Source organism: Xyrauchen texanus, chromosome 48 (assembly GCF_025860055.1).
Source record: "Xyrauchen texanus isolate HMW12.3.18 chromosome 48, RBS_HiC_50CHRs, whole genome shotgun sequence".
In the NCBI taxonomy this organism is placed as follows: Eukaryota; Metazoa; Chordata; class Actinopteri; order Cypriniformes; family Catostomidae; genus Xyrauchen; species Xyrauchen texanus.
The window spans coordinates 12,073,268-12,086,891 of record NC_068323.1 but is presented as its reverse complement, the minus strand read 5'-3'; the positions used below and the strand labels follow the sequence as shown (position 1 = coordinate 12,086,891).

The 13,624-nt window shown below is 36.9% G+C and overlaps 2 protein-coding genes across 2 annotated transcripts; one reads left to right on the top strand and one right to left on the bottom strand.

Annotated features, from left to right (window-relative positions):
- Nucleotides 1-543: 543 nt before the first annotated feature.
- Nucleotides 544-2,302, bottom strand: LOC127639356 (immediate early response gene 5 protein-like). The gene has a single exon (XM_052121311.1). The coding sequence runs from the start codon at nt 1,928-1,930 to the stop codon at nt 1,121-1,123; it is 810 nt and encodes a 269-aa protein (XP_051977271.1). The 5' UTR covers nt 1,931-2,302; the 3' UTR covers nt 544-1,120.
- A 3,388-nt stretch (nt 2,303-5,690) lies between these two features.
- Nucleotides 5,691-13,064, top strand: LOC127639357 (syntaxin-6-like). Its single transcript, XM_052121312.1, has 8 exons — nt 5,691-5,878; nt 6,410-6,579; nt 7,483-7,577; nt 7,685-7,747; nt 8,079-8,207; nt 8,425-8,531; nt 8,625-8,719; nt 10,633-13,064. Exons 1-8 carry the CDS (start codon nt 5,844-5,846, stop codon nt 10,707-10,709), a joined length of 771 nt encoding a protein of 256 aa, XP_051977272.1. The 5' UTR covers nt 5,691-5,843; the 3' UTR covers nt 10,710-13,064.
- The last annotated feature ends 560 nt before the right edge of the window (nt 13,065-13,624 follow it).

Below are 13,624 nucleotides of genomic sequence, written 5' to 3'. Positions count from 1 at the left end.
GAACAGCAGCTGATCAGCTTGAACATTCTTGTTCTCATCAAACGTATTGGATCACTTTGGTCTGCCTTAACAGCTTTAGTTTATAGTAGTCTTGTAAAATATACTTAGCCATTTTAGGAAAAGTGTTTTAAATATTAGTAAAAATCCATATCATAGACTTTGAATCTCAGGGTTACTGACAAATAAATATCTCACTGCATAAGAATTTTTTAAAATATTCATAGAGAGAGAGAGAGAGAGAGAGAGAGAGAGAGAAATTGAAATTTCTTGACGATAAATAGTTTAGAACCGAGTATAACCAGAAATGTGTATGTTCACTATAGAAATTTCCATCATGATTTAAAATTCCTATATTTCCAGTTTTTAAAACACTGGTGAACCCTGAAAACAGCACAATATATGTATTTTAATGTGTCCCAAAGACCTGAAAACAGCACTTTAAGCTGACATTATTTTAATAAATGTAGAAGATGTGTCATTTTGATACACTGGACTTCAGTTATTAACTTTTACACCCACAAAAAGAAAGAGAAAGAATCGGTATCATTTCACAATTGTTTAATACGTGAGCAACACGTAAATTGTCATATTAGCAAATACCAAAAATACATGGATTCAGAATGCAACATTGGAAAACAATATATGTACACAAACACACACACTACATATTACAACATGTACAGGTCTTTATAAAACAAAGACATTGTGGCCGTAGCCTTGTACAGTCTCAAGTTTGGTGTAATCGGCCCTCAATGGGTTCTGTTATGTCCATGTATTATTGACCTCCATTAGTCAAGCATAACACTTTTGCACATGGTGTAATACCACAACTCGCTCACATGCCTTTCAAACTGAACCAAACACTTAAATTCCCATGCGGTGGCATACAAATCTGTAATCCCACGAAGTAGCACCAGCATTCAGATACTTCCTTCACTTAAGGCATGCCCAGACATCTTCCAGGCCAAACTGAGCTAGTACTTTGGTTAGCACCACTCATGTTTGCTGGGAAGTCCCACACTTCAATGTTGAGCCCACGCCTCACCACGTGTTACCAGTGCATTGAGGACAACCCGGATAAGAAGTAGAGTATAGTACGCCACACACGACGTTTTTACAGTCAGAAAGCCACTATTGCTGTACTCCACGGGTTTAGGTTTTTCAACATTTGGTCGCAGCAAATTTGCCCTGACCCAGAGTCACTCTCCTCGGCCTCAGCCTCGGGTTTGGCGCCTTCTTTGCTCAGAAGTCCCGAGAAACTCGACCCGAAAATTGTTATGAGGTTGGACACGTTACTTGTATCCATTTCCTCGCCTTCCTCGTTTTCGGACGTGTTTGAGGAAGTGACTTTGGTCCTTTTTTGAGGGGAGTCACCGCGTGCCGTCTCCTCAGCGCTCCTTTTCCTGTTTGAACAAACATGCGTTTTGGGTCCTTGCCCTTGTTCCCCGTTGTCCGATGGACTCTCCTGGTTTTGCTTGGGTTCGCAAATGATTTCAGACACCGATGTTGTTTCAGATGAAACGTTATCAGTAGAGTCCAAAGAAGAGTTTCGTGTTTGCTCTTGTTGTAAGGTGGAAGTACAAAGCCCTGGGTCTGATTTAACCTCATCATCGTGGTCTTTTTCAACTGCTTCGTCCATCTGACGCTGTTCAGTTTGTTGGGGTTCTTCGGGACGCTCGAACGGTGCGGCGGGCGGGAATTTCTCCCGCTCCGTGTCTAGAACGTCCCATTCCTTTCCTTCGTGTTCGTTCTGAGCGTTTATACAAGCGCCGCTATAATAGTCGCTCAGGTAGACCTGACGAGCACTCCGAAGGACCAGCGACACCAATAGATTTTTATGCAATTTAATACCCCCTCGCTGGACACGAGAGTTGTAGATTTTCCCTAAGGAAATACTCATAATCCGATGGGCTTCCACTTTGTATTCCATGGCTGGAATCGATCGATCCGCTGAAGGTCGCAATTACATACAAAGTTCGACGTCCGTTGTGTCTCGTGTGATTTCCTCGTAGGATACTCCTCAAAATATCACTGTAAATTCTTAAACAGTGCGAAAAAATTAGTTAGCAACGTCTACGTGCCAAATAAAATAACTACTTTTTTCCTCCTGTAGATGAGTCATTTAGATTAAAAAAATGCCCCGTATTTTTGTGACGTTGTTTGTTGTTTTAACAACGAGGGGCGTTCAATAAATACGAAAGCTTCATTCTCATTCACACAATTTAATATCGTTATTATTGGGTGAGAGCACGAGATTTCGTTGCCTTACACATTCTTCTCTGCACCCGTCAATGGTCTAAGGAGGAATGAGACCGTTTCTATTTATAACTCGTATTTATACTTCAGCGTCAGCGACTACACCAGCCAATCACATCTCGAGTTGAGTTCCTCACCGTTGTGAATCACGCCCCGCCAATCGTGTGATGGCCAATGGGCGAGCGCTATGGCGATGAGTCACATTTAAATACTAACGTGGGAGAATTGTTTAAAGGGAAATAATTGTTTTCAGGATTTAAAAGTATTTTTTTAGCATTTGATTCCCAGCGATTCCGACGTATAGGACGTTATGATTTATAAGATTCAGAACGGCACAAAAAACAATATCCGTTTGATAAAGGAATTGAAACAAATAAACGCAGACGTTGACTTAACCTATAAGAGACAAAAATAATTAAAACATGTTTGTAAAAGTTTAAATATTTCGTTTATATTTATAGCTGTTTAGACTTATACATTCCTATATTATTATTGTTTCACGATTTCCGCACATCACATCTTGTTTTACCGTTAAGAAAAAATGGTAAATTCCCCTTTAATTTTTTTCAACCGACATCCTCGACTGATGTAATGGTTTGTCTGCTACAGTCGTGTCACATGACTCTATTGTGCAAATCCATTGCGGTGTCTGGGCAAATGTGAATGGAGCTGATATTGGGGGGGAAGGGCAATGTTTTGTTTGAAGAAACAGTTAGTTACTACTATCACAATGAAAAGATTTCACGCTGAATAGTAGAAAATGCTTATAAATGGTGCTGCTTTATTCCCCCCCATTTGTAATCCATTCCATTTGGCTCGTGAGCTTGCCTGCATTAAGATGTGGGTCATAAACAAACCTGACAGGAAGAGCGCGGTATGACGTAAGGCGCTTTCAGAGATTGTTTACCTAAAAATAAACGATCGAGGACATGGCTGCCTCACAATCTCTATGCAAGTCCCTGATTTTAAAATACTCAAATAATTGTATCCTGAACGCAAAACCAAATTCAGATAATGAAAGTAGGCCTATATTCGTTTGTTGCTTCATTAAGGTTAATGTAATTATATGTGTGTTGTGCAGGTCCTCGAATTAAGTAAAGGGGGTACAATTCAATATCCCTAAAAAATATGAAATATGTGAATGTATCTTCAATCTTAATTTTTTTTCTACATGCTGATGAGAACCTGCAGTCAAGTGTCAGCTGATGCTATAAACGGCCAGGCTCAAAGTTACTAATCATTCATGCAGCTTTAGTTACAAACTTGCGATAAAGAGTTTCCTGCTGGTTTGCTGGAGTCACATCATACACAACATCTCAGTGGACAGCACTCGTGGGTAGATAGTCAACTAATGAGAAGGCAATACGCTATGATGAATAATGTATGAAGCATGGTGTTTTAGCAGGCAGGCAAGGTGTATTGCAACATTCATGAAGAGAAACCATTTTTTATTTATTTGTTTACTTGTTTGGGAGCAATTTCGTTTTTGTTTAGATGAGATCTGTGGCGTTGAAGTAGGAATGGTGCCATACAGTGATGGTATCAGATTTCATCTGTACATGCCCAAAGAACAATGGTATTACCATGATATAGTATATATTAAAAAACAGTGTTACCATGGTATTTTGTAAAAAAAAAAAAATCATGGTTGTAGCATGGTACCTTATGTTACTGTGGAGGACAGGAAGGGAGGGTATTTTAATACAAAAAAAATTATATATATATATATGAAAGATTTTTGCATTTCAGTTTCATAAAAAAATTACATGAAATTGTATTAAGCAATCATCCTAAAATATAGATATTTTTATTATAAGATTTATTCATTCATTTTTGTCAAAGAAATTACACCATTCAATTTGATGAAATTTTGTTATGAACTTAACAGGTGTAAATCTGATAAAATAAGCTTTTTAAATGCTTTTTTTTTAATTGTTTTTAATTATTATTTTTATTCAATTTTCTCCTCCCATTACTAAACTCATTCAAGGTGGCGGAGGACTCCGTTTCCTCCGTTTCTTATCACGTGGCTCATAGTGCATGACACAGCAGAGACTCGCAGAATGTGGAGGCTCATGCTACTCTCCATCATCCATGCACAACTTAACACACACCCCACTGAGAGCATTTCGATGTCAAAATTACATTGAATCAAATTGATCTGAAAAATAATATTATTAAATTTCATAAAATGTCTTGAAATTGAATTCCGTAAATCTTAAAAATAGTAGGCTACTTATAGGGTAAGATGGGGTAAGATGCAAGTACAGAATGATGATGATGCATCGTCCAACATATTATTAAGGGAGATAAATAGAAACATTTTCTAATTTTGTTGTCATAGCACAAAATAACAAATTATGAAAAGGGGCTGTCTTACCCACTACTGGGGCTAAATATATCAAGGATATTAACAATATTTAATCAATTTCAAAGTAAATTTGCAATATAACTAGATATAACTAGAGTTCAACTGTAACTACATATTGATAAAGCAAGATCTCAAAAAAAAATGTTTAATTCAGATCCTGCTTCTTCCAACTAACAATGGCTGAGTAAGATTAGTGTGCCATTCTGAAGTTAGCCAATATAATTTTGTCCTTCTACTACATTACAATAAACCAAAACAACCAACACAGAGCATGTTGGTGTTTATTAAAACCTTGTGTGTCATTAAAAAAAGTTACTCAGAGGTCCTTAGAGGACAAAAATGTCTGTATAAAAATATTATATATTAATATGATTTTCCACTTTCACTGACTTAACCAACATCAGTCCTGATCATAACTACCAAATATGAATTCATTTTCAGAATTTTAACCCTTTAAATGCCAGTTTGTTTACATAATGTCACTGTTGTTTACACACACACACACACACACACACACACACACACACACACACACACACACACACACACCATTTTAGCAGCATTGTTTATTCAATTAGCCTGCAGTGCTCTTTAATACAGAAAATAGGAAAAAAGCATGTAGTTGTTCCATAGGCTAAACTTGAGAAAAATTGTGCCATCTGGTGGAAAATATAAAAAATGTAGATTTTGAAGCTAGGGCTCCGGAATGAAAGCATAATATCCGAAAATTCATGATTTTATACTTTATTGGCACTGGAATCAAATATTGCAGTTTTAATGGGTTTGAACGGGCACAGTTTTGTCCTGAAGGTCCTGAGTGTAACTATTTTGTATACACAGTGTATTATTGATGTATTATAGGAACTGAGGGTGAAATATCTAAATTTCCCCCAAAATACACACCTTTGGCAAAATGTATGCCGTTGGCATTAACACAGACAAAATGCTCGAAAACACAAAAATGAAAAGGTCGCACGGTAAAACGGGAAGCGTGTGGGCATAGACATATAAATACATGTCTATGCGTGTGCGTATGTGTCTAGACGCTCTGTGACCCGGATGTGATTACGCCGAGCAATGGTGGTTGAGCGGATCCGGGTTCCGTTCCTCATGTAAACAACAAAACAAGCGCACTCTTTTGTTTGAGAAAAACGAAACCAGCGGCGATTAGGAGCATGAGATTATCGCACAAGAGTCGCCTCATTTGAGCAATAAAATGTCGATGGAAGATCCTTTTTTTGTGGTGAAAGGGTGAGTTTACAGCTCAGATCGGAGACTATAGGGAGGATTTCAGCGACAGTAGATGGGCATACTGCCAGATCTGTCAATTTAAGAGGAATCGGTTTTTATTTGATCAAGTTTTGTTTATCTAGCTGATTTTTGTTCGTTTAGAATCACTGATATGAGCGTATCGTGCGCCCACTTTGTTGGTTTGCTACACTTAATACATTTGCTTCAGCGCGATCGTTATCATGTTGCCATGGCAACCGTAATGATCGATTCTTCCCACTGTTGTGTCATGTAACTATATCGATATTCCTTTGAAATAGTACTGTTTTATGGTATCAAACACATGCACTTTTCTACATTAGTATTCGATCCCCTCACCAAAAATACTGTGGTGGTAACATATGGTAATGTCATATTTACATCGTACTCCAAGGTATTATGGTGTAACTATGATACACGTCCAAAAAACGTAAATTATTATGGTAGCATGTTTGTATATCTGTTTTGGAATGACTAATAACGAGGTGTGAATTATATTTGTTTTTTTCTCAGAGAGGTGCAGAAGGCTGTGAACAATGCTCAAGCGCTGCATCAAAGATGGATGGAACTGCTTCAGGAACCAGGAGGTGCCAGCAAGGAGGAGGTGGACTGGACCACTAATGAGCTGCGGAACAGCTTGAGGTCCATTGAATGGGACTTGGAGGACCTGGATGAGACCATCAATATCCCTTCTGTCCTGATATTGCTTATTTTTAGGATATTTAGGCACTTAGATTAGAGGTCGACCACTAGTGCATTTTGCCAAGACTGATAACATATTAATCTGCTGATAGATCTTTAAAAGATTTCTTTCCTTACTATGAAGGTTACAATCCTCAGTTATTTTCTCCCCAGTTTTAGTATGCCAATTCCCAGTACTTTGGTTACCTTGGTAACTTTTGTGTGTACTCTCTGCCACCTGAAACGCATTAACGTGCCCCGTGTTTGATACCTGTGCCGTGTCCTATCAGCCTTTAGATTATTGATGAAATACACAGAAAAGTTCCAAATGAAATGCTGAAATCTCACTAGAGCATGAATTCATGTAAGTGTTAACAGCTGCTCAAACTCTAAACAAACTGCATTGAGCATTTTGCGCATTCTGTTTATGTATATGTATGTGTGAAGTACGAAAGAGAGCACAGCAGCACCACTCATTCTCAAGCGCACAGTGCATGCAGAGTGATCTATTACATTTAATAACATCCGTCTGCTATTCAATTATTACATTTGTCCATATCAAGATTGGAATTAGATTATTTGCCAGATTGTCATTTATTTCATCTAAAAAATAATGTCACATCCTGTAATATTTTGTTAATGGTACTGAAATTATGATCAAGATAATATCATACTATTTTTAAATTTTTGGTATTGCGATATTTTATTAGTACTGGTAAATTTGCGCAACCCTACAACAGAGAAATGTAGGAATTAAAAAAATATTGCCAACTATCGTCATAGATTTTTGTTGATAACAGTTAGTTCCAAAAAGCAAAAAAAAAAAAAAAACGATATCGGTAAAACAGGTCTACTTCTATTTTCGATGGTATATCTGATACTTGTTGCCTTAACTTTGACCTCAAGTATTGTGGAGGCCAATCCAAAGAAGTTCAATCTTGATTTGATGGAGCTGGCCAAGAGAAAAGCTTTCATCACTGGCACAAGGCAAACTGTCAAGGTGCGTGAACTTCAGTGATGTGCGCAGCTCTGTACAAGTGTCGGGTGAAAATCTCTTATTTAAACTAATGTTTTTTTTATTATTATTATTATTATTTTATTTTACAGGATATGAAAGAACTCATGGCTAGTCCAATGTCCATTTCAGTGTCCGAGAGGAAAAATCGACAGGTTTGGATATTGGGTGAATTCTTACAACTACCTTTAAAGCAAGGCTGGTGCTAGGATGAGCTCTTTTGGGGGGGCACTTTGACCTTTAGGGTGGGCAACAGATTCTTGCATTGTGCCGCCCGACTAGGCAAAAGGGGGCTTGGTCATTTTGCTCTTTGAATGGGATAGGGGTCATCAGAAGTTTCTGGGGAGGCTAAAGGAAAATATAAGGGGGCATTGCCCCCCCCCCATCTCCCCTTTAGACCAGATCATGCTTTAAAGTTGGGAATTTACTTGATTTTCTCACAACTTTTATCATATTATGATAGTAACCGTTATGCCCCTGTGTTAGACGTTGATTGAGGGTGGTGGGTCTCGTGGACCAATCCAGCAACCCAGCGGGGATAAGTACACTAGACTGGACAGGGAGTTGCAGTCTGCAAACTCCCAGTTCATTGGGGAACAACAGACCCAGCAACAGGTACATCAGTAAACAAATTAATAAATACATTTTGGTTGAATCTACATTCATTTGAAATGCTTTTATGACTAGCCTTCATGTAAGGTCATTCACTTATTTAATAGAATAAATCAAAATGATAAAGTTAGCTGTTAACAGGTGATTAGAATATGCAGTATACAGTATGTAAGCATTTAGAAGAACAATATATTTTATATTTGGCTACACTGTACTGTAGCTCATAGCAGAACAGCAGGATGAGCAGTTGGAGTTGGTTTCAGGAACCATCGGCGTCTTGAAGAACATGTCGGAAAGGATCGGCCAAGAGCTGGATGAGCAAGCTGTGTAAGTCACTTGAACATTGGAGTAGTGCGCTTGGTAATGATGTCTTATGTCATTATGAAAGAACTTTATGGATCTGTATGGGTATATTTTCAGAATGCTGGATGACTTTTCACATGAGATGGACAGCACTCACTCCAGACTTGATAATGTCATGAAGAAGCTGGCTAAAGTTTCTCACATGAACAGTGGTGAGTAATCAAAAACAGAAGCCTTGCTTATAGTAAAGACATGCTTGGTTTACTGTCTCACATGATCAAATCATGTAGATAAAATGATTCTCAAAACAGTTTCACTAGTCATTGAACTGAAACATTTTAATATCTGACAACAAAGTTGAGTTTACTCTCGTGTATTTTTGAATCTTTCTGAAATAACAGAATCTGGAAAAATATTGTCATAAATCGTTTTTAATATTTCATGATTTATAAAGTTTAAGGTGTGATGTATGAAGGACAAAATGGCACACTCTCTAGAGAGAAATCTGTCATGTGTTTCCTAAGAAGGGGACCCCCTGACATTCTGCTGTAGTTAAAGTTGATTGCCTGGAACGGAAGCTTACTCAAAACAATGCCCCTTTTATGGCATAGCATGATCAGAACAGGAAGTCAAACTTCCGGGCCATCTCAAAGGAAGTGCTCGGTTGAAAGACCAAGAATTAAATCTGAACTTCTACCCAAACATAAGGGGATGTTTTAAATTCCTAGTTCAAGACAAGTTCATCTTAATCTGCAGCATTTGTGGCATAATGTTGATTACCACAAAAATTACTTAAGACTTGTCCCTCATTTAAAAAAGCAAAAATATGCACTGTAAACCCTAATGTTGTCATTACTAGAAAAATTATTAACAAAGTTGTTTAAATTAAATATTACTTGAAAAGTCAAGTTTTGGGCTCATAACTCAAATATCGATGTTCCTTGAACTTATTTTTCTTAAAAAATCTATATACTTAAGATTTTAAATGTTAAAAGTCAAAAGATTGAGTACAAAAGGGGCAATGCCCACAATGCCTTGTGCTTGAATAATTTAATGGTGTGGAACTTAAGGGAAATTATGGAAGCATTTACATAGTTGTTATTAAGAATTAATTGGTGTTTTAGCTCTTTGTAGTATTATTTATGTTGTTTTGTTGCAAATAGATATTTCTCATGATGACACCATTAGGTTGATCGGTGTCCCCTTTGGTCAAGTTGGACCCTGTTAACTTAATTTCAGTTAACCTGAATGTGCAACTGAAGTTGACCTAGAATCGGTTATAATCTTTATTTGAGCTGATCTGAATTTGAGTCCGTTCAACTAAAATGAAGTACAAACAACAACATTTAAATAGCAAATCGGAGTTACATCTACTTGCATCTTGTTTCCTTAACTTAAATAGTTAAGTTCTATATGAACACCAAGTTAAGTTAATTAAATTACACAAGTTTTGGAGAAGCCATTACTCAATTCAGTTGAAGGAACAAGTGTACTCAATCAATTGAGTTATCAGTTTATTAGGGTTTTCAGTGTGGGTTACATTGAGGCATTACAATGGTTCTGAACCCTAAAACGACTGAAAAAGTGACATTTAAACAAATTCACAACTTAAAGAAAACACGAGTTTTAACAGAACAATTCATGTAAGTGCTTTATTTAAATATAAGCTTCACATTTCTGCCTTTTTAACCTCCAAAACTTGCCCCCATCCACTTCCATTATAAGTGCCTCATCATTACCTCGATTTTTGCATTTTTGTTTTCTTTAAAGAAAAGGAGGGATGATTTTAAATAATTTTTGGGGTAATCAGCATTATGCATTATGCTGTCGATTAAGCTTAAGGTGTATTGAACCCGGAACATTTTTGTTTCCCCACTCTTGCCTTAAAGTTACACTATAAAACCTCTTAGCTATATGATTTATTGGTGGATAATGGATTGTTTAACCCAAATGTTTAATTTTTAAAGGCATAGTTCATGTTGTTCGAAACTCTTATGACTTTTGTTGCCTTTTTTTGTTTGGCAGAAGAAAGAAAATTAAATGGTTTGAAATTCCATAAGAATTTCAGAATTTTTGGGGATGAATTATCCCTATAACTCTTTATATTCTGGTCTAACCTCCACAGATCGACGACAATGGTGTGCTATCGGCATTTTGCTGGTGATCCTGTCCGTTGTGATCATACTCTTCATTGTTCTGTGAACAACACTCCATCCTTTGCCAGCTACAGCTCTCTCACCTGCATTTATTGAATCTAAGGTGCTTGGAAGGGAGAGAACGAACAAAAAAAAACACTTTCCATTCCAACTCTACTACTTTAGACTGTAAAACGCTGCTGCTTTGTGTTTTACCCTGTCTTTGCTTCCTTACAGACCGAGCTCAGACTGGTAACACCATCACAAACGGCGTTAAAAACAGCTCTGCTTGTTTGTCCAAAAGCACTATGCCATTTTTCTTTTCAAAAGACCATTTGACACTAATGCCGTCTCCGTCATTTCATTTGAACTGATCAACTGAAAAGGACATGAGACTTTTGTGGAAGTACGAGATTCTTGTTGTAATCCAGGGTAAATTGCGCACTTGTTACTTTTAGTGGTTTTTTTGTTCAAATGGACCACAACGTTTAGAAGACAAAAAATGCGCTAATTGCAGTGTGCTATATTGTACAGCAATCTAGGGCTACTAAACCAGATTTCATGTTATTATATTTACCTGTGCACTGCTGCTACAGTAGGTTTACTCCACTGTAATTATTCAACGCTAACTAAAACGTTCTAACAACTAATCACTAGAGTTTAATGAACCAGATACTGTTTAAGCGGGTATTATACTAATCGTACTAATGCAAAATTCGTTATTTACTGTAAAAGTGTTTTGATTTATGTGTGCTTTGTTTACTTTGAGTCTTTTAACAAGTTAACGATAATCAGTTATTTGTGAGGTTTATTCACAGACACTATACTATTCACAGGCACTACTATTTGCGCAATTTGCAAAACTGGAGGGAATCATGTTCAGTGAAAGTTTTGAAGATATTAAATGTTTGAAATGCTTTGAGGCTAGGGTATACATCGTTTTTCGTGTGCTTGTACATCTCACGTTTTTATCGCAAGCCCATATGGACGCATTCGACACATACACCCTAAGACAGCTTATGCGTGGACTGTCCACATGCAGCCCACTTTTTCTAGACATGTGGACTTTCTGCGCATACTGTACTGGTGATTACATTTATGTAGTCAAAGAAACGAAGTGTACTTCGGCGTTAAAGTTCCCCAAATATACTGACAACTCCAATATCCCCCAGATTTACAAACAACATTGTTGTTTACTAAGTTACATAGGTTTGTGTTTGAATTGTAGAGCTTTAGCAATCATCTTAAATTGCGTGAAAATGGTTTATTCGTGTCATTTATCTGTAGAAATTTAGTATAATTTGACTATTAAATATTTAAGCGGTTAGATCCTGTAACTATCTAGCCAGTGTCTTGCACAGAAGAGGGTAAAGTTATATTTACTTTTAGGACGCCGACCACTCGTGACTAAACACTAATAGAATTTCCCATTTTTAAACAGCTCAAAGCATCAAATTAGTATGATCGGCCAATATTAAGCTTTACATGTTTTGGACACTGTGGAACCGAAATGTATATCTATGACGCAGCAGTCACTAATATAAAAATCATTTAATTCATTAGTTTTCTTTGACAGTATGACACTACACATATTATGTGTAAACCATGGAGTACACTTATCTTATTGGATATTTGTATTGTTTTTGTTGGTTGTATTTTAAGTTTAAATGATCTCTTTGGTAAATTTCAAAGAAATGGCCTATTTCATGAAAATCAAAAGAATAAAAAAAAGCAAATTGTGCATGATTAAGCTGGTCATAAAAAAATCTCACAAAGTGAAAAATCGTATTAGTCCTGAAAATAGGCTGTTATGCAATATATCATTTCTTTTGTTTTGATTGGGGGCGAAATATGACCCTGACATGTTTTTGCCGAGCTTCGTGAGATTCACCCTCGTACATTTTCAACTGCCTGTTGTCAAGCAATCATACCATTTTACTATGCATTTCAAAAAGACAGAAGGGAAATACAGGGAATTTACAGTGTTTTCCTTCAAACTCTTGAAAAAGTTGAATCGGCCCGCAGATGGTGTTATAACTCATACTGACTGCCCTTGGTCACATGAAGCAGTGTGTCAGCTCACTTGATTCAAAGTGTAACTGAACTGATTGCTCGGAGATTTATATATGATACAAATAAAAACGGGGAATGATTGCACAATTGCATTACTGTTCTTGAGCAGTGACTGTCTGGAGAGATCAAGGTAGTGAACTGGCTCAAATTCTGTTCTTCCTGGTTGTGTGAATTTCAATTGTACGTGTTATGTTTGTTTGATCTGTGCTACTGAAGAGAATGCTAGTATTTTTACCACACTTGTTTTTTCTCCTTGTCTCCGAATATTCGGAATGTAAAACCACCCCATGTTTCCCACACCCCTCATTTGTTTGTCACTGTGTGAAATTCTGTGCCCCATTAAAAATAAATGCATATTATTTTTGTTTTTCATTCGAGTTCCTATAGATGTGTGTAACCAACCTAAATGGACATTGAAGGAATGTTCCACGTCCAAAACAATTTAAACTTTATGGAAAGCATTTGTAAGCTGTTGAATAACACAGAAAAAAACATACAAAATTGCATTTACAGTTATGCACTTACAGGACAAAAAAGAAAAAGTGTTTACAAACGGAAGGTTGTCAAAATTATTGTCTGTGGTATTTGACAGTGTTACAGATACTGCCAATAGAGCTTAACTTGTATTGCACTCAATACATCTCTTTAAGGGATATTTAATCAGCATTTTTCTACTGTTTAGAATTTGAACAAGCTAACCTCGTCTTAGATCAGTGCAGTATCTATTAGGAAATTACCATTGATTATTTTGTTGATGGTGACCGTCATCTATGAGTAGTGATCTATTGATCCAATAAGCCTGCAGGAAGAATAGCTGTTCCATAGAGGCCAAAGAGGGGCCATTCAACCCTGATCATACGACAGGTGGTGTCTTTCGCCTCTACCTCCCCCCATTTGTCTGAGCCAGTA